Below are 23,043 nucleotides of genomic sequence, written 5' to 3' on the forward strand. Positions count from 1 at the left end.
CCTTGCCCCTGAGCATGTCCAAGCTGTTTAAAGTTGATACCTTCATATCATTCCACCAAATTGAATTGACTTTAGTTGGGAGAGAAAGCAAGTGACCCACATAAGTGACACACTTAGTTGCTCGAGCGGAAATGGAACGGTGAGGAAGAGGGCAGTCAAAGGAAATTTGGGGATGGACAATAGAATGATTGCTTCTCCCAAAATATTTTTTATTTTTTGTATTCAATCTATTTATTAATTTCATTTATCTAGTTAGAAAATAGTCAGATTTACAGTTACATGATTGACAGAACACGGTAAAACTAAACAAAATAACTTGTGACAATAGAAAAAAACTGAGATTTAAGGCCAAAAGACATTTTGGGTTTTGTTTTTTTATATAAATTTTTTGGAATAAAATTTGGAAAGGCAGAAGCTGCAGCTAGATTTCAACAAAGTGCAAAAGAATCAGCCAGCTGCTGTGATGCAAAGCAAGGGTGGCATGAAAACCAAGTGATTCCTGGGGAGGATTGTGGACCCTTTTTATTTTCAACATGGCAAGCTAATCTAATGTAATTACTGTAAATTTATGTCTATATTATGGCAGTCTGGTGAAAACAAAATTAAACCTACTTGACTTAAATGTAAGTTTAAAAAAAAAATCAAGGTTTCTTAAAGTAAATAAAGGGTACAGAGGTCTTCCCAACATGCTTGTGAATAATTAATGAGAGGAAAAGCAGTTGGCAAAAACAAAAAAAGCCAACCATTTTAGTCTTTAAAATCTAGGAAAATCCTCTTTTCTCTGACTAAGCATCAGACATTCATTTATCCAACAGAAAATTGTCAGAAAACAAAAATCCTTGAACTGCTGCATTAAAATATGAGACATGATTGTAAGCTTTCTGTTGTCCCGATTCATCCAACCAAAGTAAATTCATTGATTACTTAAAATTAAGTCAGAGAAACAAGCCTGGAAGAGCAGTAAAGACAGGCAGACAGGCAGACTAGAAGGGGATAAGGTTTAATGGGAGAGCTAAGGTAAATTAATTAAAGCAGCGTGCTTATGCACATGATACCCAGTTAAAGCTAACATTATGTCTTTGTTTGACAGTATGTATTTCAGTCTCACGTTTCTACCAACTCAAAAATTGAACCCTTGTGTGGTTTCAGCATTGGGGTGGCTGCCTGGGCCAGTAAATATGTCATGCTGTGAGCTATTCAGGTTTGCAGGATACTGTGACAACAATACCAACTTGGAATAGAAATTTTCAGCCTTCCCATTTTTATTTTCACCCATAACTTTAAACATTTTTAATTTGTTTACCTTAGAAGTTAACATTGGTAAAACACTGCAGATGTAAGCAACAATGTTTCATGTTACTCCCACAAACCTAAAATAAACACAGAAAAATGGGAAGACAGTAAAGTCTGGCATATATCAAGACTGATTTTTTACACACAGGCTGAATGATTCTATCTGACGGGACGGTGGACACCATGAATCAGTTTAAAGTGAACCTCTTGATGAAATTGCACATAAAATAAAAATGCCTGCAACTTCCTCTGGCGAAGATAAAATGTAAGTATTTCAGAATAAGTTTAGAGTCCATATTGTCTGAAGATTTTTAGAAGTGTAAGCAAGAATAGCTTTGAACGCTTGTGGGAGTCCTTAGATGCAGTACTGTAACCTCTCATTGGGTAATTCTGGCTTTAATAGGGTCATTTGTGTCCAAATTTCATTTACAAGGTTGCATTGTGGTTTTGAGCTGCTCTTCTTGTGACTAAAAAGATACTTTAAGAATATACAAATTATAAAAATGTTCTACATTTATAAAAAAAACAAAAAAATTGAAACAAAGTTATGAAAACATTGTTTGCCTGCAAGTCAAACATGGAGCCTTTAATGGTGAACTCACATTCATGAATATACCATTAAAACCAAAAAGAAAAGTGCCTAAAGCAATTCTCTTATTCATCTAGGCTACGTATGTCCCACAGGAAGCTGTATGCTTGTTTGTGTAAAATACTAAACTGGATGTTGAAACATTGTGCTCATTGTTGTGTGTGCCTTTCAAGGGATACTCTTTTGTATTCATTATGTATGGCTTTACTGGATGCCTTTCATTGTAGTAAGATGAAAAATCGGTGTGAAAAAGGAGTAACTATAAGTATTCTGCTAATGACAGATTTTCTCAGAGGAGATATGGATAATTCAAACTGTGAAGTTCTGATTTCAATATTCTTTTAATTTAATTTTCTCATCTTTCAGCTCTTGGTGGCAGTGGAGATGAAAGAGAAGGAAAAACACAAAAGAAGAAATTCATTCCAAAGGGTTTATTTTATCCAACACTGCATAGTCAGAATTAAACTAAAAGATAGGGAAATAAAATTTCTTGTAAAATAAATTTAAAAAAAAATAATAAATAAATAAATAAATAAAAATAAAAAATAAAGGATTCCAGTTCTATTTGAACAAAGTTCTGGGTTAAAAAAAAAAAAGATATGCACATGTGCTTTCTTGGAAAATGAGCACAATTCAGAAGTTTAACTTGCTTTTTTACATTTGTTTGGTTGTTTTCGCCACAATGGTACCAACACAACAACTTGATGAGCAACAAGAAGCAAGGATGTCATGTCAAAACACAGGATAAAATAGGGAGGAAGCAAGTTCTTTTTCTAAAAATGTATCTGAAGTGGGATTTTAAAAGTCTTGTGGCTGAATACCTTTATTTGAAGGGGCTCCCTGAGGAAAGGAGCCACCTGGCTTGGAACAGCCATGGTAGTCAAATCACAGCAGCAGGGGGTTTAGAGTACCTCACAGTATCAGAAAAAAGCTGCATGGATTGGATCGTCATAGCAACTGAGAGGATGGAAGAATATAGAGATGGAAATTCAATTAATTTATTCTTTTTTTGTAGACAATCTCACATTGCTACATAACTTTTATTTTCTGTAACAGAGTCAACAAAAACAGAAAGATTTGAACAAATTGTGGATGAATTTAATTAATTTCTTCAGACAATCTGGCCTCCAGTTATGAATTCTGACTCTATTATGCATAATGGACCATACATACCATTATTCTACTAACTCTTAACCATATATATATACCAATTGTGTTCAGATATGATCCGATTTGAAAGAGTACAATAAGCTGAGTCACAAACAATAGTGCCAAGAGCAAAAGTAAATAAATACATAAATGATTAAATATAAACGTGTTTGCATGGGAATTTTGTTTTGCTAACATAATGCACAAAACCTAAGCCAAAAGGGATGGTTGAATCAAGCTATATCTAAAATACTCAGCTATGTTGGCATCTTTACTTCTGTTTCATCCCGTGAAGCCCGACTCATGAAACAATGGTCAGAAAAGTCCTTGTTTTTATTAAGACATCTTTAGATTTTTTTAAACAAAAAATAGAAAAAATAATATGAAGTCAATGTAATCACCTCTATTTCCAGTGAAGGTAAATCACCTTGAATTTGAAGTGTCAGAAAAGAGGAAAGCTGAAGTGACTCATTTATTAAGCACAAATATGCCTGCTCACGTTATCAGCTGTCTCTTCTTTTTATCAAAGACAGAAAGGTAAAACCTGAGAAAGCAGAACTCTAGCTCCTGAGTTTAAAGGCTACTGTTCTGCAGGCTTTTGCTGTTTCCCAACTAGCACACCTGCCCCTGGCAAAATGAATGGTTCATTAACAGGCTTGTGCAAAACCTGAGAAGTATTAATAGGATTCATGTCATTGGAATCAGGTGTGCTGCAGCAGGGGCAAAAGTAAAACCATCAGGGTTGTGGTTCTTAAATACCTGGATAGAGTAGTTTCATACTTACGAAAAAACTGGACAAATAGCCACAGTTATATAAATATATTATTAGCTTACAAACCATCTGTATCAGTTAACCAAGATGCATCTTCTAACTACAGGTACATTTATAACTTGGTAAGAGAGGAAGTTTTTGTTTAGAAAAATTATTCTTTGAAAGAAAGAAGTGTCCCTAATATATAACAAAGATAAAATGATCTTACATGTTTTCTATGGTTTTTTTTACTCTAAAAGCCAGTTTTGCCACAGCATTCTAAAGGTAGAAAACGACATCTTTCTTATATCTGGTTGAAAATGTTTGTATTGTAACCTTCTGATATGATCATCATAAATATAAAACTACAAATTATACTTTTGATTTTTCTTGGACGCAGTTTATAATGAAACCACCTGAAATTTGTGGGGTTTTATTTTTTATGGGCTCAATTAAACTTGAAGCAATTTTGATCCAATTTTGATCCAAGAACTGGAACAGAATTGAAAGAATTGAATGAAAGAACATATACAGTTTAGAAACTTTCTTAGCCATTGCAAGCCACGGAAAAGCTAAACTATTTGATTAAAAAAGCACCAACCAAATTCGACTCCCAGTCTGAAGTTCTTTGCAGCTTGTCTTTCCCCACTCTCTGACCCCTTTTCCTGTTAGGCTACGGTCAAATAAAATTTAAAAAAAAACCCTTTTAAAGAGAATATTTAAAATCACTAATTATTTTCACAGAACTGCATTGCTCATATCTCCTTTAAAGTGTCCCAATTGCATGTTGTTTCACCCAAGCTCTTTAGCCACAGCACCACATGATGATCCACTCATATGGGCTCTTTTGTGAGTGAACACAGTGAATCTAAACTTGGCCTAAAATTGTGCATTAAGCCAATATAAATCTTGTGCCAAACCACTTCAAGCTTTATGTCAAGGATCCTCACTGGTGACAAGAAATGTGTCAAAAACTACATCTAAGAGACCAAGCAGCACCTTGCATGCATCCCCCAGGGTAAGACTGTCAACCTCCATTTCTGCTCACATCCTGAGGTGTCTAAAGGACAAGATTAGCCATTCATCACTGCACACATCATCCTTATTCAGCATATTTCTTTACTGCTCATCCTTCTTATTCAGTTCAGCAAAGTCCTAAGGTTGCTGTGTGGAAATGGTGAAGGACACTAAGAAAACTGGACTTGCATGATGTCAACCATCAGCCTGTGAACTGTAGTTTAAAACTTAAAGCTCTGCATTTGCTCTGCATCTTATTTTAATCAAAATTATTCAACCTCCACTGCAAATTAGGCTTATTGGGAAAATGTACAAACTAGCAACTCTTTGCAATAAACTAACTAAACAGGAACCATTTAAATAAGTCAACACAACTAATATCATAAGCAGTTCCTCCAAATTCTACAGAAAATACAACTTTCAATGACCACTGCAGTCTCAAAATGATTCCCCCGAACAACACATGGAAATATATGTGACAATACAGATGAAAGATTAGGCCACATTGAGTTTCCTGAATTTGTGAGTTAATTTATAGGATATTATTTATCTCTTTATTTGAGCTCAGTAGTTCAGCCAGGTGGAACGGCCAGATGAGCGAGGTTGACAGAAGTCTTCACAAAGTGAAGCAAGCATAAACAGGCTGACACAGCTGTGTAGCAGTGTACAGTTTGATGAAAAGTTCAGTTTCGTCTCAGTCATGCAAATATCTAACCGACAGGTACAACAGCAGACCGGGCTGCGTTGCGCATTTAAATCTATTCAAATCAAGGCCGCGTGTGAATGACAGCTCTGAGCTGCAGCGCTATCAGCTGCCTGGGGGCCTACAAGCTACAAAGCTTTATTCCTGATAATTCTTTGTTCAAGGTTCAAATGTTCAAGGTTCATGTCTGGTGCACCCTAGACCAATAATGTGGTTTACATGTAACATATAAATATTTCACACTTTATTACTTGCATACTGCAAGTGTCAGGACTCTTCTTTTTTTTCTTTTTTTAACCAAAAAACAACAAAGATGTTAAAATATCCGAAAGCAACTGCCTTTCGGAAAGAAAATGATCACTGCTGTGAAGTAATTTCCCTCAGAGCACTGCATCTTATTAGTGCAGCCAAATCCATATATGATCAGCGGTTGACTTAACGGGTAACACACTGGAGGTAATCAGTAAGGACAGAACTGACAGAGGGCCCCAGCAGAGTTAAAACTAAACAAAAATAGAGAGTGACAGAGACAGAATTGAACAGAAATGGGGAGTGTAAGAGTGTAGCAGACCTTTCAGCTGAGTCAATTTACCAGAATCACTGTTAACTATACATCTCAGTGTTCCACATCAAATTTTCATTAAGTCCTTTCGCTGGCACCAAAAAGACATCCTTGGATTTTTTTTTTTCTCTTCTTATAAGAGTGGCTTTTTGGCATTGTTTTAGTAAGTTGATCGAGACAGCTAAAAGGAAAGGTGGTCTAGTTATTGAGTCCTTCTAATGCAATGTAAGTCTATTGTTCATCTTCACTTGTCCTTTTCCTGTTCCACTCCCACTCCTGCAACAGTGTGCTACCCCCCATCATACCCTGCAAATATTTAGCAGGTAATATCAAACTGCAGCCTGTGCCAAATGAGTGGAATCAATACAACAGAGATCATTTTTGAATAAGTGGCGGAGAAATGGGCCAGTGTAAACGTTATAAATACCTGGACCCATGAGACAATGAGAAGCTTAATCATCCTCTTCACTCTGCTGCCATCTTTTAAATGAGAAGCCAGACAGCCTCCCTTATTAGACCAACACAAGCTGTTGTTGTACTGCACACATACTTGATCCAACAAAATCATCTATTTCTGATATAAAGTGCCTATTTGATCTTTCATAAATATAAACTGCAGATTAGTATTTTGTTTATTATAATTTCATTGATGAAGAAAGAAAATACAGCGGTCTCCCAAAAGTCCATTAATTGTTGATTATGAACATTTCGAAGGACATATTGGAACTTCGATGATCACCTGACAGCAAAGGACTTAATATTGCTTTTCCATCAGAATCTTAGGTTTTTAAGAGTAAATATTTCTGGCAACAACTGAGGCGTTTAGCTGAGAGCTGAAACCATTAATCCATTTCTATAAACTTTTAATGCAATGGAAACCTAGCTCAGGAAAAACCTGAGATCTGAATTTTTAATGGGGAATTCTCCCAGTACAATCAGCTAGTTTAGAAGCTAACATTACTCTTGTGAATTTCTGATGCCATTAAAATCCAACCTTGCACCCCGCTGGCAAACAGTAATCCTCATTTGAGGGCATCGACAACAGGCGCATCACATTAATGAGCAATGTCTTTATCCCTAAACTGATAACATTGTCACAAAATGGTGCGATGTCGCAGAATGGTATCAGGACACTGTGTTCATTTGGTAGCGTGTATGTTACAGTTTTAAGAAAGGAAACATACTAAGACCATAAGAAATCCTGCTTGGCACTATAAATGAGAAATGTTGTACATGAGAAACCACTGTTATAAGGAATCACCCTGGAGCTGAACACTCAATCAGACCGAGCTGTAATCGCTCAGAGAATATAATCTCACTCAAATCAATATGTATTTTCCAGATCCATTACATTAACCCTTTTGGAACATAATAGTCACCCCAAAGTTTAACTGCATACTTGTTCATTTCAAACTAGGTAGTCAGGCTTTTTGCCTGAATTCAGCTGCCCACCAATCAGAGTTGCTGTGATTGCTGCAGCACCTCTGTTTCTGTTACCCTGGTAGACTCTGACACGGTTTAGGGATTCACACTGAACAGCACTGGCACCAAGAAACCTTTCATCAGCCAAAGGGCTCTAAAACCACCAAAAAAAAAGTCCTCCTTCCGGATGTGTGCCTCCTATTTTTTGTGAAAGGACTTCAGTAATACAGAAGAGGAAATGAAAAGAGCAATGTCCCTCCCTCTTCTCCTCTTCTTTTATGTTTCTATTTGTGTGTGTGTGTGTGTGTGTGTGTGCTTGCTGGCCTGCTTGAGCTTGTATTGTTGGCCAAACCAGGAGTGGAGAGAGAGCTACTAATCAGAATTCAGGACTAAGTCAGACAAAGCCTTCTGAAGTCACCCAGGAACTGCTAATCCTAAATAGTTTGGCAAAGCTTCTCTCTTTTTTTTTTTAACAACTTTCTTTTACAGCTTTTGATGCTCAGCTTTGCAGAAGAGCTTTTCAGTCTGCAGTGGCAAAATCCAGGTGCCAACATCCTGACCACAGGTTGTTTTACCACTCTGCCCAGCAAAGCATTATAACTCATTTTGCATTCTCTCATGATGGAAGGATTATTCAGGACTCTTGATAAAACACAGAAAAACAAACAGGGGAAGTGGGGGAAAATCTTCCTTGTTTTAGATTTAGTCATAGAAGCATTTGCTATTTCCAAATATACTGGGATAGAGTTGTTGGTTTCAGTGTCATAATATTTATATTCCATAGTGGCAACTGCTTTTACTACCCAGACCTTTTGCTGTGAGCTGATGCAATTCAGTGTTTATTGTAAGGCAGAACCCTCTGGGTGACTCATCTACTCTAGTTAGTGGAACTGTCTGAACCTCTGGTCTAGGCAACTGTGGGATGATTTACCTCAGCATTCATAAAAAATAAAAAAAAAAGTTTACTAAGACATAAAGAGGCTACAGCATATCTTATTGTTTCTGAGGGCAGTTATCAACACTGTTTAATGCTTCATATATTCACCTCTTTAATCTTTAACATTCAGATTAAAGATGCAAAACATAAAATTTCACAAGTAACAAAATTGATCTTTATTTATCCAAATCTATACTGTTATAATCAGACATTTACAATTGTTGGCATTCACCAAGTCCAACTTCAGGTGCACTCGGGGCTCCTCTGCAGCCGCTGGTTGACTCCAGAGCTGATTATCACCTATGCCATTCTCCTTACCTGCAGCCCATCCACTCATCCACTGCTTGTTCTTAAGCCTCCGACCTGCATCCTGCTGGCACAAGTTCTTCAGCTTCAGTCAGCTCTGGACTCTCCTCGCGGCTGCAGATCCTGACGTGCTCTGCCTGGTTTAGGTTTTTTCCTGTCAACTGCACAGTTATCTGCAGCCTTTTGCCACAGCCATTTTTGGTTCTCCCTTTTTTCACTAAATCAGTAAACCATTAGTCCCATGTTTGGGTCCGTATTTGTAACCAGCAACCAGTCGCAACCTATTAGTGTGATGTTATGTGACCATAGTTTCCGTCTCATGTCATATAGAGGAGCTCAAAAGTCAGCTCTGTCAGGAAATTCCAGGAAACAAATGCAAAATTTTGCGATGACGCGTGGTACAATATATGTGAAGTTACAGGTTGGATTTAATGTTCAGTCCACGTCGGATTACCAAAGCAACAGCTGCTTGCAGAGTTTTATTTGTGACTACATGAGACAGTCCCCATGAGATGATGTGACATTTCCAGCTCAAACTCTCATGGATCCTCTGACGGCTCAGTGATGATTTCATTCCTTCAAAATTTAGCATTGGCTAAACTACAGATCAAGTATCAACATTTGAAAAATGTCAAAAGATCAGGTGTTCAATGTGTCTTTGCAAGAGTTCACAATAAAAAAGGTTTCTTGACATCTCTTTGCATCGTGTGTTGAAGCATAAGTTAGAAACAGAGATGACCGCCTTGTCCCTAATTCAGATTAGCGCGGTCATTTTAAATATCTGGTCTGGTCTCTATCCAAATAAGTTATCAGCCTAAATCATGTCACTAAAATGTGAGATTCACGATCATCCTTAACAAGCGAGTCATCATTTTCATCATATTATCTTACTTTTTCTCTTTTTTGCTCACTCTCTTTCTCTGACTGAAATAAGGCCTCTATGTGCCAGACTATAACTTGGCAGAGGTCACAATTCACTTTCAGTAGATGGGCTGCAGATTTATTCCTATTTTCTCAATCCCATAGTGCTGACGGAGGTGGAGGACCAGCAGCCTTGGTAATCACAGAAAATTGCTGTGTGGGGGAAAAAACAGATGTGTGAACTATACAATGACAGAGCACGGAGAATAAGGTGTGTGTTCTCATTCAAGTGTGTATTAAAGAGCATTACTCTTGCTGCGTATTAGCCCAGTTTGAGCCTCATTTTGATACCCCCCTCACATACTGACTACTAACTGTGTGAGTCTGGTTTTGGCCCGGGGTGCGCTGTTTCACCTCTGAACATCATTCAATGCCATATGTTGAGTGCTTGTCCAGCGGATATCCTGAAATTGGCACACTGCTGAAACATAAATCTCCCGAGAGAAAGCGTTTAACCTTTTGTTACAACCACAGCCTGCTCAGTAGAATACACCCACACAAACACACACACACACACACACACACACACACACACACACACACACGGGAACAATGATATCAGTTTCAAAGTGGCAACATTCCTCAGAATATGAGCCTGCGCCTCGACAATGTGACATTTCCAAGGTGTGTGCTGTCGCATGGCAACTACACTAAAAAGGCTGTTAATCTAAAACTGAGTCACTTCACGCTCCAGTGTCACATAGCTCCTCCCACTGAAAACAGGCTCAGCCAACAGGACTCAAACTTATTTTTAACCTCTTGTAGAAGTACCTATTCTTGGATGGACATTACAACAATGTTGATCTGTGTGTGTGCAAGTGTGAGAATTTAAGTATATTGTGGCCAAAATCCTGACACATGTTAAGATACCTTTCAGTTTTTAACTTAAAATGCTGGAATGTAAAAATACATTGTTTTACTCTTCATTTCAATAGTTTTTTTTTTTAAATTGAAGATGGTATAAAGATGGGACATGAGAGGGTGGCAGTGGTTCAGGAAGAGTCGCTTGTGACCTGATGGTCTGCAGTTTCAATCCTGCTCCCCTACCCTGCTGCAACCTCGAGGGGAACACAGTTGTTCTCCTCGGACCGGTCCCAAGCCCGGATAAATGCAGAGGCTTGTGTCAGAAGGGGCATCTGGCATAAAACCTGTGAATATTCAACTGTGTGATGATTTGCTGTGGCGAGCCCTTTGGAGGGACAAGCCGAAAGGGAAACAGCGACAACAAAGATGACATATTTTTTGTTATAATGATAATAAAAAAATATATATTTAGGTAAGTTTTGAACAAATTTAGTGCCCCCAGAAGCCAAACAATCACACACACTGATAAAAGGTAATACAAATCATACGTGATGCGGTTTCCTACATCAAAGTCACACAAGCAAAAAGAACACTAAGAATATCTTCCTCTTTCTTATTTTGTTTCCTTTTTGTATGGGAAGCTGCTTGTTACCTGGATGTCTACTAAAGGTCTAAAGCCTGTGAATGAATAGTAAAAAGGAGATACCAACTTCTAAACTATCATCCAGATTTAACAATTAGTGGTGATGTTGACATGATGAATTCTCACCAAAATGTATGATTCATTGTTGATGAATATTCAGTGTATGCTGAAACAATGATGACCTCAGCTGTGCTCTTTCCTTTAATGCTATTGGTAATAATGATGTCATACATACTGCCATTTATATCAACAGCATAGCCACAGTCAAGTGTAACGAAACTGTTTTGTTTGTTTTTTTAATCGTTGAGTTTGTTTATAAGGTTTAAAGTGAGGTAAGAAGCACCCAAAAAAAGAAAAATGTGACTCTATATCGAACACATAGAAAAGAGTTATAACCGCAGTGGTTTACACAGTACCGCCTATGTTGGAAAACACAGCAGTGTGCAGACATGCCGATACAGCTCACATCACACTGGACTGCACAGTCTGCACCTGTTTGTATCTACAGCAGGACAGCAGAGGAAGTGTAAAACCTTTCAGCTACATCAGACATCTGTACGTTTACCATCTTTAACAAGAGCAGCATTGTTCAAGCTCTTGTTTTGGTGTATGTCCACTTGTGGAGGGAGAGAAGCAAAAGATCAAATTAAGCTTATCATTAAGTCCAGGCTGTTTTAGCTCATATCCTGAGTTGTAACTGTTAAGTAGCCTCCATTTCCTTGCCATTTCCCAAAAAAATGCTTTATTTTGTGATACTAATTGGCATGCCAATGATAAAAATATGCTAACAAATATGATGTATTTCCAATGTTGCTGTGGACTAAAGCAAACGTTTCTATCTCTGTAAGGTATCTTTTATTTGTCAGTAGATTTGATCTGTCTGCGAAAGACACATTACCCTGCTATCCACACACTGCTGTCAGATTGATTTCCTCAATATCTCTGGATGGAAAAGTTAAATTGATATTGCAATCTCTATTTCATGATATTGTTTTCAGTAATTTGTTTTGGGGAGGATATCCAGTCATTTCATGTCTTGGAGCTACAATATAGTTATGGGTAATTAAATAAAGTCCAAAACAGATGATGATGATAATAATAATAATAATAATAATAATAATAATAATAATAATAATAAAAGAAAAGGTCTCATGTATTTTTTTCAGAGTAACTACTGTCTATTTAAATATTAAACTGGTCACCAGTGGCAGAATATGAGGCTTGGTTAAAGGCCTTCAGTAAACAGTAGAACATAAAATACAGGAAATAGCTATATCCATCATTGGCAATGAGTGTCTGAGCATCAGCACAGTTGGCACACTGAGTACAGTTCTGCAGTGCTTCTGAAGAATCCGAGGAATGCTTTTACTCTGCAGGCCATCAGGCTGAGTCTCACAAACACACTTAACAACTGGACAGAGCATCATAGCTTGTTTGAATTGGTCTGTAGAACAGATGTGCAATACCATCACGAATAAATGTCCTCCAAAATACAACGCAAGACATCTTAATAAACATATAAAGACGCAGTGGCACAAAGGAGTGTTGAGGGTGCCTTTCTTTATGCCCTAATAGAGTTTTGTCCAAACTTCCCTTGGTATGAATTTGAGTTATTACATGTGTGGCAGGACTGTTCTCACTGCTGGGAGACAGAGCAGACACCCACATGCATAAACACACGCACACAAAAGCCTCATCATTCAAAATCCTTGCCTCATAACAGGGCACAGGAAATAATGACGAATTGCTGTCAACCAGGCCAAGCCTTTCTAAATTCTGTTTGCAGAAAATCACACTTATAGCTAGCTATCTTTGACATGCTCCCTTTCTATAAAGAAAAGCCTTTTCCGTGCTGACAGTACGTCTTCCCTGCAGATGCAATCTATTTTTCCATATACAGCACATTCACTTATGGCAGGCTGGCACATTATAGTATCCTTCCCCTGTAAAAAAAAAAAAAAAAATACAGTTGTAGCAGATTCTTTTTAGGGTGTTGGTGCAGAAGAGTGTGTAAACAAGTAAAGGCTTGGTCAGCACTTCTGTTTGTGATCTGGTATGGTGCAGTGAAATATTATTATATAGGAAAACATTAAATCAAAGGTAGCTGTCGAGCTAGGACTAAGCATTGCTGGTATAGATATACACCTCAACCCAAGTTTTCTCTTTCTAAATTCGTATCTGTTCTTGTAAAATGGGTAGGGGTGACATTAGATGACCAGCAACAAATATTTCCAACAGAAATATCTGATATTTCTGCGGTCCGAACAGGAAGGAAAAAGCTGAAACTAGGTCTTCTATGTGAATATGTTAATAAATATCTGATCAGTATCGCTGTTGTGTCATCAAAGGATAAGCTGATCTGATCATTTCACAACAGTGCATTTTGTTAGAAAAAAAATTTCCAGTTCTTTCACTTCATTTTTTTTATATCTTAAAAGATGGATATGAGTAGATACTAATACATGAGACTGACTAATTCTGTGCAATACAGCAAGTTTTGTATGCTTATACACTGCATAAGAAAACTGCAAGGAAATCATTTATACATCAGAGATTTCCATAAATCGAAATAATTCATGTTGGTTCCCTATATATGAAAATTGCCTTTAGAGTAATCAGAAAAGTAAAAAAAGCATTATCAATTTTTAATTTAAAGACTCACCCCTTTCTAAGAGAATCGATGTGTCAGGAGGCAGTGTTTTTAAATGGGTTGAGTTTCTATCTATTGTGGGAGCTAATCTGCTTCAGAGCATATCTGGTTTTCAGCACAAGTTTCCATGGTGATACAACCTTGTAAAACAAAAACCAGTTTCATTACACTCAGCTAAACCTGATGTTAACTTGCAACACTACTAACTACTTCAGACCACAGGCTCATGTGCTCAAGTTCACCAGGTAATAAAGTTCCTGTATTCAACAGCTATATATACAAATAAGCAGAGCAACCTGAATCACTACTGTGGATAATAATCCTTCTTTTGATATTGAACTGGAAGGAAGTGTTAGATAAGGAAACTTAATCTGATAGCACTTGATATCTCAAGTTTCATGACCTTGTTCCTGGTTGTTGTGCAACTCTTTGCTAAAACTGAAATGCAAAAACACAATGCAACATAGAGGTTTCTCACAGGTGTCAAGTTAAGCTTTGCAGGTGCAGCAGTTTAAGTCTGCAGTGTTCTGTCATACGTTTATTATTATTCTTGTTCTTGTTATTATCATCATCATCAATAATAATAATAATAATAATAATGATTATAATAATAATAATAATAATAATAATAATAATAATAATAATAATAATAATAATAATAATAATAGAGTAGAGAACACTTACTTATGAGAAGGGGTTGATACCAAATACACAATAAAACCTGACAGGAGGATTCTGACGTAGATGCACGAGCGCAGCCATGCTTGAGTGTGGCTGTTCATTTCATGTCATCACAATTAAGGAGTCAATTTCCTTGTGTTTGAATACGCCCAGACTGCTTGTTAATTCCTCTCTAATAATCTTAAATGCACCGTGATGATTACAACTGGAAAGACTAATGTGACCACCACAAAATCTAATGCTGTTGCCATGGCATGGAGAACTAGAAGTTTTAATGGCAGCACTTAATGAAAAGCTTGGATAGCTTCCAGCATATCATACCATGCTGTGATGATATAGCATCTCTTATCGCCTAACACTGTAACTTCCCAAGGTAATATGGAGTAGAAATCAGCTTTCTGACAGATTAACTGCATCGAGAAACAGGACTATACAGTGTTCAATTCGCAGCAAAAACAAAAAAAAGAGTCTTTTTTGCCTGCAGATGCATGTTCAATATACACTGTAGCCTTTTTTTTTTGAGACATCTACCTGGATTTATGCCCAACAAAATAAGATGCAGAGGCAGTTTTGATTTTCGCTTAAGGACACAAGGACTCTGTTGTTTAATGTTTGGCTCTTTTCCCTTATAAGTCATTTAGTTGTTAACAATAAAGCAGATTTTTTTTTTACTTTGTCAGACTTCTGAAAGCTTCACTCTTCACAAAGACCCTTCAGCCAAATAAGATATAAAAGCTGGCTGTTTAACGGTAATGGGATCATTTACACATTTAAAACAAATGAGTGGGGGCTGCTGCAATAACTGAATGAATCCAGACAAAATAAAAAACTTTGTAAACTTTTGTGTGATTTGTTGCTGTTTAATTTTATTTCTCATGTTTGAATTTAATCTTCAAATTAAAATGATAAAACAGTAGAAGAGAATTTCAGCTGCTCAAGTCCAACTTTCAGGGCCTGAACAGACCTTAACAGCTGGTCTCACTGGCATGGTTTCTTACCTTGTTCTGGTCAGTCCAATACAGGAAGTAGCCTTTGGGGTCAACTGTTAGAGTCACTGGGGTTACAGTGGTTGAATCCTGTGGTAAAAAAAAAAAAACATAAAGAGACATCTGGAGTCAATATGTATGTGTCTGCATGACAGTGTTTTCCTGACTGAGTTTCTTATGCTTTTGTGAGTACAACTGAATATTCCCTGGCTAAACCAATTAATTTGTCAGCATCAAAGCATAGTTTAGTAAGACTACTTGCATTCCTGAATCTGAAATGACTTTAAAAGTGCTGTTTATGTTGTAGCACGCACACAATCCTTTCCTTTTACGGTGCTTGCAAGCCAATATGAAGCATCGCCACAAAGGACCAAGGAGCCACTCTTGCACTTGTTTTTATTTCCTTGATGGAGACCTAAACCTGCCAGTGCACTATTTTTTGAAGACTTCCTATAATCCCATGAGTGAAATGAATTTTTGAAGGTTAAGATTTGGTTTTAGTGACATTAGGGTCACTTTTAAAATTTGGTTTTGCTTATGCTCAGGGTTAAGAACAGACATTTAGCTGTGATGGTTTAGATTAGGCCACAGGGCTAGAGACAGACTTGAGCCATTGTACAGTCCCTTTGGGCATATAAACCATATATGTGTGCTTGTATGTGAGTGAGAGAATGAACGTGCTTGTAATGGTTGCAGTCATAGCTGCAGGTTCTTTCATAGTCGATGTTTCCATTTTCTTTTCTTGTAACGACAAATGCTTTCCCACAGTTTCTACATACAGACGGCTCCAAGTCTCACACACACCCTGAGGCACACATGGCAATGCCAGATATTATTGGATGCTTCTATTAAAAGAAAGAACCTATGCCTTTTTCTCTGCATCTACAGTGGCTGTGGTTCAGCTGAACAGTAGCATATTGTCCTCTTCAATCAGCCATGGCTGTGAGATCAGAGAGATGGAAGCCGCATTTGCAGCACAGAGCAAGAAAATCTTCAGTGTCTTCATGAGACTACTAATGATGTCCCTATCACAGCATGTGGATGCAGAGCTAATGGTCTGTATCTACAACATGCTCGTTATATTTGGGCACGACCCTTAGCAGCTTTGCAGTGTGGGTTATCTAAACTATTGGACAGAGAGCTGGTGGACGCCAGACTAAACAGCTCTAAGGTGCAAAAAGCCATTATAAATAATTTAAATTTTAATAAGACAATCACTGTTTATAGAAACTAGTATCTTCCATGAAAGACAAAAATAATAAATTTTAAAAAAAAAAACAGAAGTGAGCAGAAAGTAAATGAGTGAAATATATGTTCAGAGTTAGAGAGAATAAAATGTCACATCAGAGGCATTTGCTACAGTGACGTTTGCTATGGCAACCCACCATTCCAGTTAAATCTATTAAACTCTACAGGAATCATTTTGGTTGTGTTCACATGGTTGCACAATCTTAGCAGGACTGACTGAATGTCAAAAGACATGACGCATGCCACTGAATGCGTGCTGTACACACGCTGTCCAAACCCTGAAGACCAGAAAAAAAAGTCTTATGTTAGCAGTTCTTCGATGGATGATCCAATTTCTCTAATTCAGCTTTTACATGAATGTCTTTTGTGTCCTCTGCCAAAACATCAGCAGTTCTTAGAAAAACCTCATAAAATGATGACAAGTTTGATAACAGATTTTCTTCATGTTCTTCCCAGTTCCTGTGAAGTCAAACACGCATTCTGTTTAAAGATACAAATCAGTTGTCTGATAAAGCAGCAGAAGTAAAAAAAAGGATGGCATATAAGCACGAGGAATCTGCCTAATGATGTGAAAGCAGTAATTTTCTCCAGCTTCTGCTTTTAATGTCCTAACTCTCCACTGTCACCACAACAAGCACATTAAGTCATTATTGAGTCTGCAAAGATTTTCTCATGGTTTTCACAAAAACAAATAAAACTGCTTACTGTATTGGGGGGTTAGAAAGGTAGGTTATTTGCAAAGATTATTCCATTGTGTGTGTGTGTGTTCTTTTATTCAAACATTAACATATTGGTATTGTCAACTTGCGCTATCAGGGCTGACTGTTGAGCTACTTGTGTTATTTATTGTAATTTAACTGTTCTAGAAATTGGTATTAATGGGAGGACATTAGCAAACAGTATGCTGCTTTTTGCAAACTAGTGAGATGAGATTAGTAAGAATGACTTGTAAAGGTCCAAACACCCTAAGGGAACTGATTCCAGGAAAGAGACGATGCCATCATTTTTTGTGAAGCATCTGTACCATTAGCCATCACCTAAGGGGGTTTGTTAGAGAGGAGATTTGAGCTTAGGATGTTTCTGTCCAGTATTCTAACGACATATTTTGCTACTTTTAGGGGATTTTAGGCTCCCCTGTGGAGCCTGATAATATCTTATCCAGAGTGCATCAGACCAAAGGGGCATGGTACAAGTGTAAGCTTATGAAAATCCCTGTTAACACAGATGCAGCATCATCTTTTTATACTATATTGTGCCACTCTTGTTAGGGATTCTTGCACACACAGATGATTTGAATAGTTGCTTATAATTTCTTAAGAGAAAGCAGCTACAGGTACTAAATGTGTAATTTGAACTGAAGGACACAGTCCAAATGATAATTTAACGCCGAAGCAGGAAATTTCATGTGTCACAGAGGTGCTCATGCCAGTATAGTAGCAGTTGGGGAGGTCTGGCACGTTTGTAAACATTTCAAGGAGCGTACTAATTACTCTCCTATTCTTTTTCAACAGTCAACCAAGCATTACGTGTTGTAGTGTCGTGTGCTGTTATGTCCAGGATTTTTCTCAGATCTTTGACTCTCTGCTTCCCAAAAACCATGCATGCAGTTCATGCACTAAAATGCAATATGCCATTTCTTACCCACCAAACTAAACTAACCTTTATGTATTTTTGTCTCCCCAACAGTGGAAGAAAATAAAAATCCACAATCTACAGCAAAACTAAAAATAAGAAGCAATGTCAGAGTAAAGCAATAAATCAAAGATGCACGTACATCTGAGAACATAGCTGTGTCTTTTACAATTCTGTGGAGAAAACTGGAGAGGGGCACAACATCCAAGAGCCATGATAAGAAGCAAATGATTTAATATAATCCTTTCCTACTGACATTTCATTATAGTTTCTCTCTTTCAGCTTGGTTCTGTTTTCTTTTGTGATTCTTTCCATGAAATGATATAGAAGGGGAAAAGGAAGGAAGTCCAAGGGAAATGACAGAGAAAATATCTGTGAGTTCATCTGTGGTTTGCAGGAAAAGGCCTGGTGGCCATTTGGTTCTGGAGATAGGCCTGCATGTACAAACTCTTCATGGAAAAAGCCTCACTCCTCACAACCTATAACAACATATAAGTACACAGCTGAAGGAAAAATGCATGCCTTAGTAATTACAAGATATTACTCAAGAATTATGCAGAAATACTCGGGCGCTCTGATGATTGACAGAACAGTAGGTTTTACAAATGTTCATAATTTCCTCTCTGCTGTCTGCACTGACCACATTCACACTTCTGCAGCACTCATCCATTGGCACCATCTGTGCTGTGCTTGGCTAACCTTAACTTGGTGAATCTGAACATGTATTTGTGAAGATGTGCTCATGAATTTATGTTTGAAAATGTCACATACATTAAAAAAAAAAAAAAAAAAAAAACAGCAGCATGGTTTCTTAGCAATGGTTGTATTTGATATGTGATGTCAAATTTGATTTGTGTTTCAGCTGCACTTTTTCATGGATTAAGTGTGTTATTGTGAAGCAACAAGAACAGGTGGGCTCATTGCTATACCATCACTGAAAAGACATTTTCTAGAATAAGCTAATATTTGACTTCTCACACGATCAAAAACATAAAGGTTGGAGAAAACAGATTCCTTTGGAAGAGAGAAATTGTGAGAATTTACGATACAGAAATAAACATTATTCCAATAAGGTCATGCAACTTCAAGACATTTGTAAGCACACTAGAAGATTATTAAGTGGTGTGTTGCGTTTGCTTCCGAGAGGTGCACTGCAGCCAATGCTGTCTGCTGAAAGGTTGTTTTACTCAACAGCACTGTGCAGTCAATTTTAATCAAGGTCATTTCCCCACAACGAGACTTTCAATGCATGTTCAGATCATAAAATAAATGAGAAACTAACAACAGCAAACAAACAAAACAAAAGAGAGAAAAAGGAAAGAAAGGTGATGACATGTCTTGCCAGAATGCAGGTGTAGATTCTTGATCCATTCATAGATTCTTCGATCAAACAGTAAAGAGGGAGAAGCCAGATTTGTTCAAATGGTTAACTGGATTTAATGAGTAAATTCTCACACATGCCCTGACAAACGCACGTGCACCGAGTCGGGTCCCAATGCTGCACACTGGAAATATAAACAAAGCACCTGTCAGTGCACACTATAGCCCCAACATTTTTCTTCATATTGTTTATTCTTTTTTAGCTTCTGACCGGGATGGTAAAGACCATCAGCTTGCAATCAGTGCAGTGTTCCCTGAAAATAAAATCAATGAGCTATACTGTTGCACGAGTCGCATATGGACTGTGCAATAGCCTCCATTGTAGTGGTATTCACATGCAAATAACACGTGCAGAAGTCATCCGGCATTGACAAAAAAAGAAAAGACTAAGATGGACGTTTTCACCATTACTTACATCATCCCATTTCATAAATTTGTTGCCCTTTCTGAGGGACTCTGGCACGGACACTGGCTTGAGCTGCAGCGCATGAACTCCAGGCTGTGCCCCAGCCATTGACTCATTTACTCCTCTCGACGCGCGGTACGGCAAGAAATTAGTCACTTCTTTCTTTTCTTCTCCTTTTCTCACTTCTTTTCCTCTGTAATCAGCTTAAAAGCAAGAGGACGAAGACCCACTATTGCTACCAGTATGTCATGCCCGCATTGACGGCGTCGGTGGTGGCGCGTCTCGGCTTTGGAGAGCTGTAGATGTAGACGCAGGCGCAACGGACCGTGGCCACTGACTGACAGGCAGCTAAGGACAGGGGAAACGGAGAGAACGCGCACCAGAAAGAGAGAGGGAGAGAGAAGGGGGAGTGGTGGAGTAAGAGTGCATTTGAATGAGTTGCACGTCTGCTTTTAAAATTGGTACTACAAGTCAATACAGAGGCAGGATCGATGCTTTAAGTGATCTGGCGCCTCCGTGCGTCCGTGGTAGTACGATGGGCATTTGGTGGTCCCATGCTGGCAAATTAGGTCCAATCGGAACATAATGTAACGATGAGAGCAGATGAATGGGGTTTGTGTTGCAGACTTTCATGATAAGTTGGAGAAAAATAGTTTATATTCTACAGAATGACCACAGAATTTCCAAATCATTTGTCATCATTTGATGCCACACACAGATTCTAAGATAATAAATCAGTCAACAGCAAGCAGGGAGACTACACTCCTATTTCTGTTGAGTGCCCACACATGGCTCTGGGCAGCACTTTCTTCATGACAAACTTCATCAAAGTTGTCTGAGTGCCTAACTGCCTTCAGGACATTTATAGAGTGTGACTCTACTATTAAATAAAACATCAGACTCCTCAGGGCTTTGTACCACCCACACAGTCTTTCTTCTTTTTTGTAATTTCAAAAGGGGAAATTGACCTTTTATTTCCTACGATTCACCACTCACTGTGGTCAATCTGAAATGCCGGGCAATTCAAAGCTGTCAAACCCTGATAGGCATTTTGGTGTCAGCTGTAATTGTAGTTTTCTTGAAATTGCCTGTGGTCATTAACATCTGATTAACTGTGATGGTTTCGGAACCAGTCCCTTTAGAGAATCAGGGTTGATGACAGCTTGGGGAAGGCAGAGACTGATAAATGTGTCATTGGAGGAGATGAAGATAGAGAAGCAAAGACAATTTAGAGTTATTTTTCTGTTTGTCTTTAATCAGTCAGAAAAACATTATTATATGTATAAAGTCACACTGATGTGGGGATACTGTAATTCTCTAGTATTAACCTTTGGCCTTTGTCCTCCTATTAGCCTTCAAGTCATAGAAATCCCCCACAGCTCTTATTTGAGAGACATTACCTGACAGTTTGGAGAACAGCTCAGACATTCTGTGCAAAAAGACACCAAACCCTCAAAATGACAACACGTTAGGTTTAAATTTATAATTTAAATTTATTTTTAATGTATTATCAGCAGTGCAACCATTATTTTTGGACAACTGACAGCAGTAATCTAATCAAACAAGTGCATCACTTTCATTTTACCGAGCTATTATTTAAGTGACCGCCAGCAATTTTGATGATATTTTGGATTTTATCTAAACAACATATTTTTATCTGCCTTTATTCTTTTACAGAGGTGTTTTTTTTCTTTTCTTTTTTTATCATTCGCTCTACTAATCTCGAGGAGACTGGTAACTGTCTGTCCAGATCTTGAAGACATTTTTCTATCTGAAAGACAACTTCAAAACTAAATAGCTTGTACAGTCATTTGGAAAAGGAAATTCATCCAAATATTCTAATTTAGTTGAAGAGTAGGCTAAAAGAAGTCTTTAAGATTTAATTGCATGATATAGTAGGAACACTTGTAGATGCTGGTGCTAAAGTGTGTGTGTTTACTGGTTAAAATCATTGAAATGTGACCTGCGTGACAAGAAAAAAACCTTTGCTGTTCAAATGGAACATTTAGGCAGAACTGCAGTCCAGTACAGATACGGTCATTGGAAGATTAAAGATAGATTTTTTTCTTGTTTTTTCTTTTTGATATGAATCTCAACATGAGCATGGTGGCAAATTCAACATGTTCTGTAGATGTTGTTTTAAAGAAGATTAAATGATGCTTGACATAACCTAACAAAAGTAAACACACTTTGCATGCGTTTTGTGCCAAGGAGGTTCACTGGTTAATTAATCTACCAATGAGAGACCTGCAGTTTTTTTGTAATCTACAAAAGATTAGAAGCTTTGAGGAAATCCAAATTTAGCTGAGGTCATTGGAGTTGTGATCCACATACAGACACTGAAAAATAGCGATTTCACGTTGCCCTTCCAAAGACTCATACACTGAAAATGGCAAGCCAGTGAGATGAGTGATTTGCTTCATATCCGGAGATAAGAGAATGAATGGTGCAACGTTTGTGCTCGCCTATGATGAGTAGCAGGTGTTCTCAAATTACTCCCTCCTGCAGCTTTCATTATCAATATTATCTCAAGATCTATTCTGTGCTGTACATTTGGCACAACGTTAGCCAAGCTGAATTATGGATTTTAAAATCATTTTGCATTAATGTGTTTTTGTGGGGGAAAAAAGGTTGTCAAGTCAAAAGCTGCTAATGGTTCACTTCCAATCTACTCTATACCGTCATCCCCCTGAGTCTGACAGGATACAAACATTTCTCTGTCAATTATGCAGTAAAAATTGATCAAATTATCTATCCATCTGTTTTTTTCTTTCTGCTTTATCCTGCACTGAGTAAAGGGAGGCTGGTCAATCCTAGCTATATAATCTGACAAGAGGCAGGATAATTAAAACTCATGCAAATATTCAAACCTTTAGCCAATCCAAAACTGAACAAATCTCCTTGTATGAACTTAGAGTGGAGGAGCATACAGCTGCAGATACTTATGCAGGTGCAGGGAGAAT

The 23,043-nt window shown here is 37.7% G+C and overlaps 1 protein-coding gene across 1 annotated transcript in view; it reads right to left on the minus strand.

Annotated features, from left to right (window-relative positions):
- The window catches only part of plcb1l (phospholipase C beta 1-like), a 119,626-nt gene extending 99,236 nt beyond the window's left edge, over nt 1-20,390 (minus strand). Inside the window, exons 1-2 of the mRNA XM_079255624.1 lie at nt 20,090-20,390; nt 15,427-15,504 (exon numbers count right to left, since the gene is read on the minus strand). Of these exons, the coding sequence (XP_079111750.1) occupies nt 15,427-15,504; nt 20,090-20,188 (177 nt within the window). The 5' untranslated portion in view covers nt 20,189-20,390. The remainder of the gene's footprint in view (nt 1-15,426; nt 15,505-20,089) is intronic.
- Between the last annotated feature and the right edge of the window lie 2,653 nt (nt 20,391-23,043).

The sequence above is a fragment of the Telmatherina bonti genome (assembly GCF_933228915.1).
Source record: "Telmatherina bonti genome assembly, chromosome: 16".
NCBI classification, from domain to species: Eukaryota; Metazoa; Chordata; class Actinopteri; order Atheriniformes; family Telmatherinidae; genus Telmatherina; species Telmatherina bonti.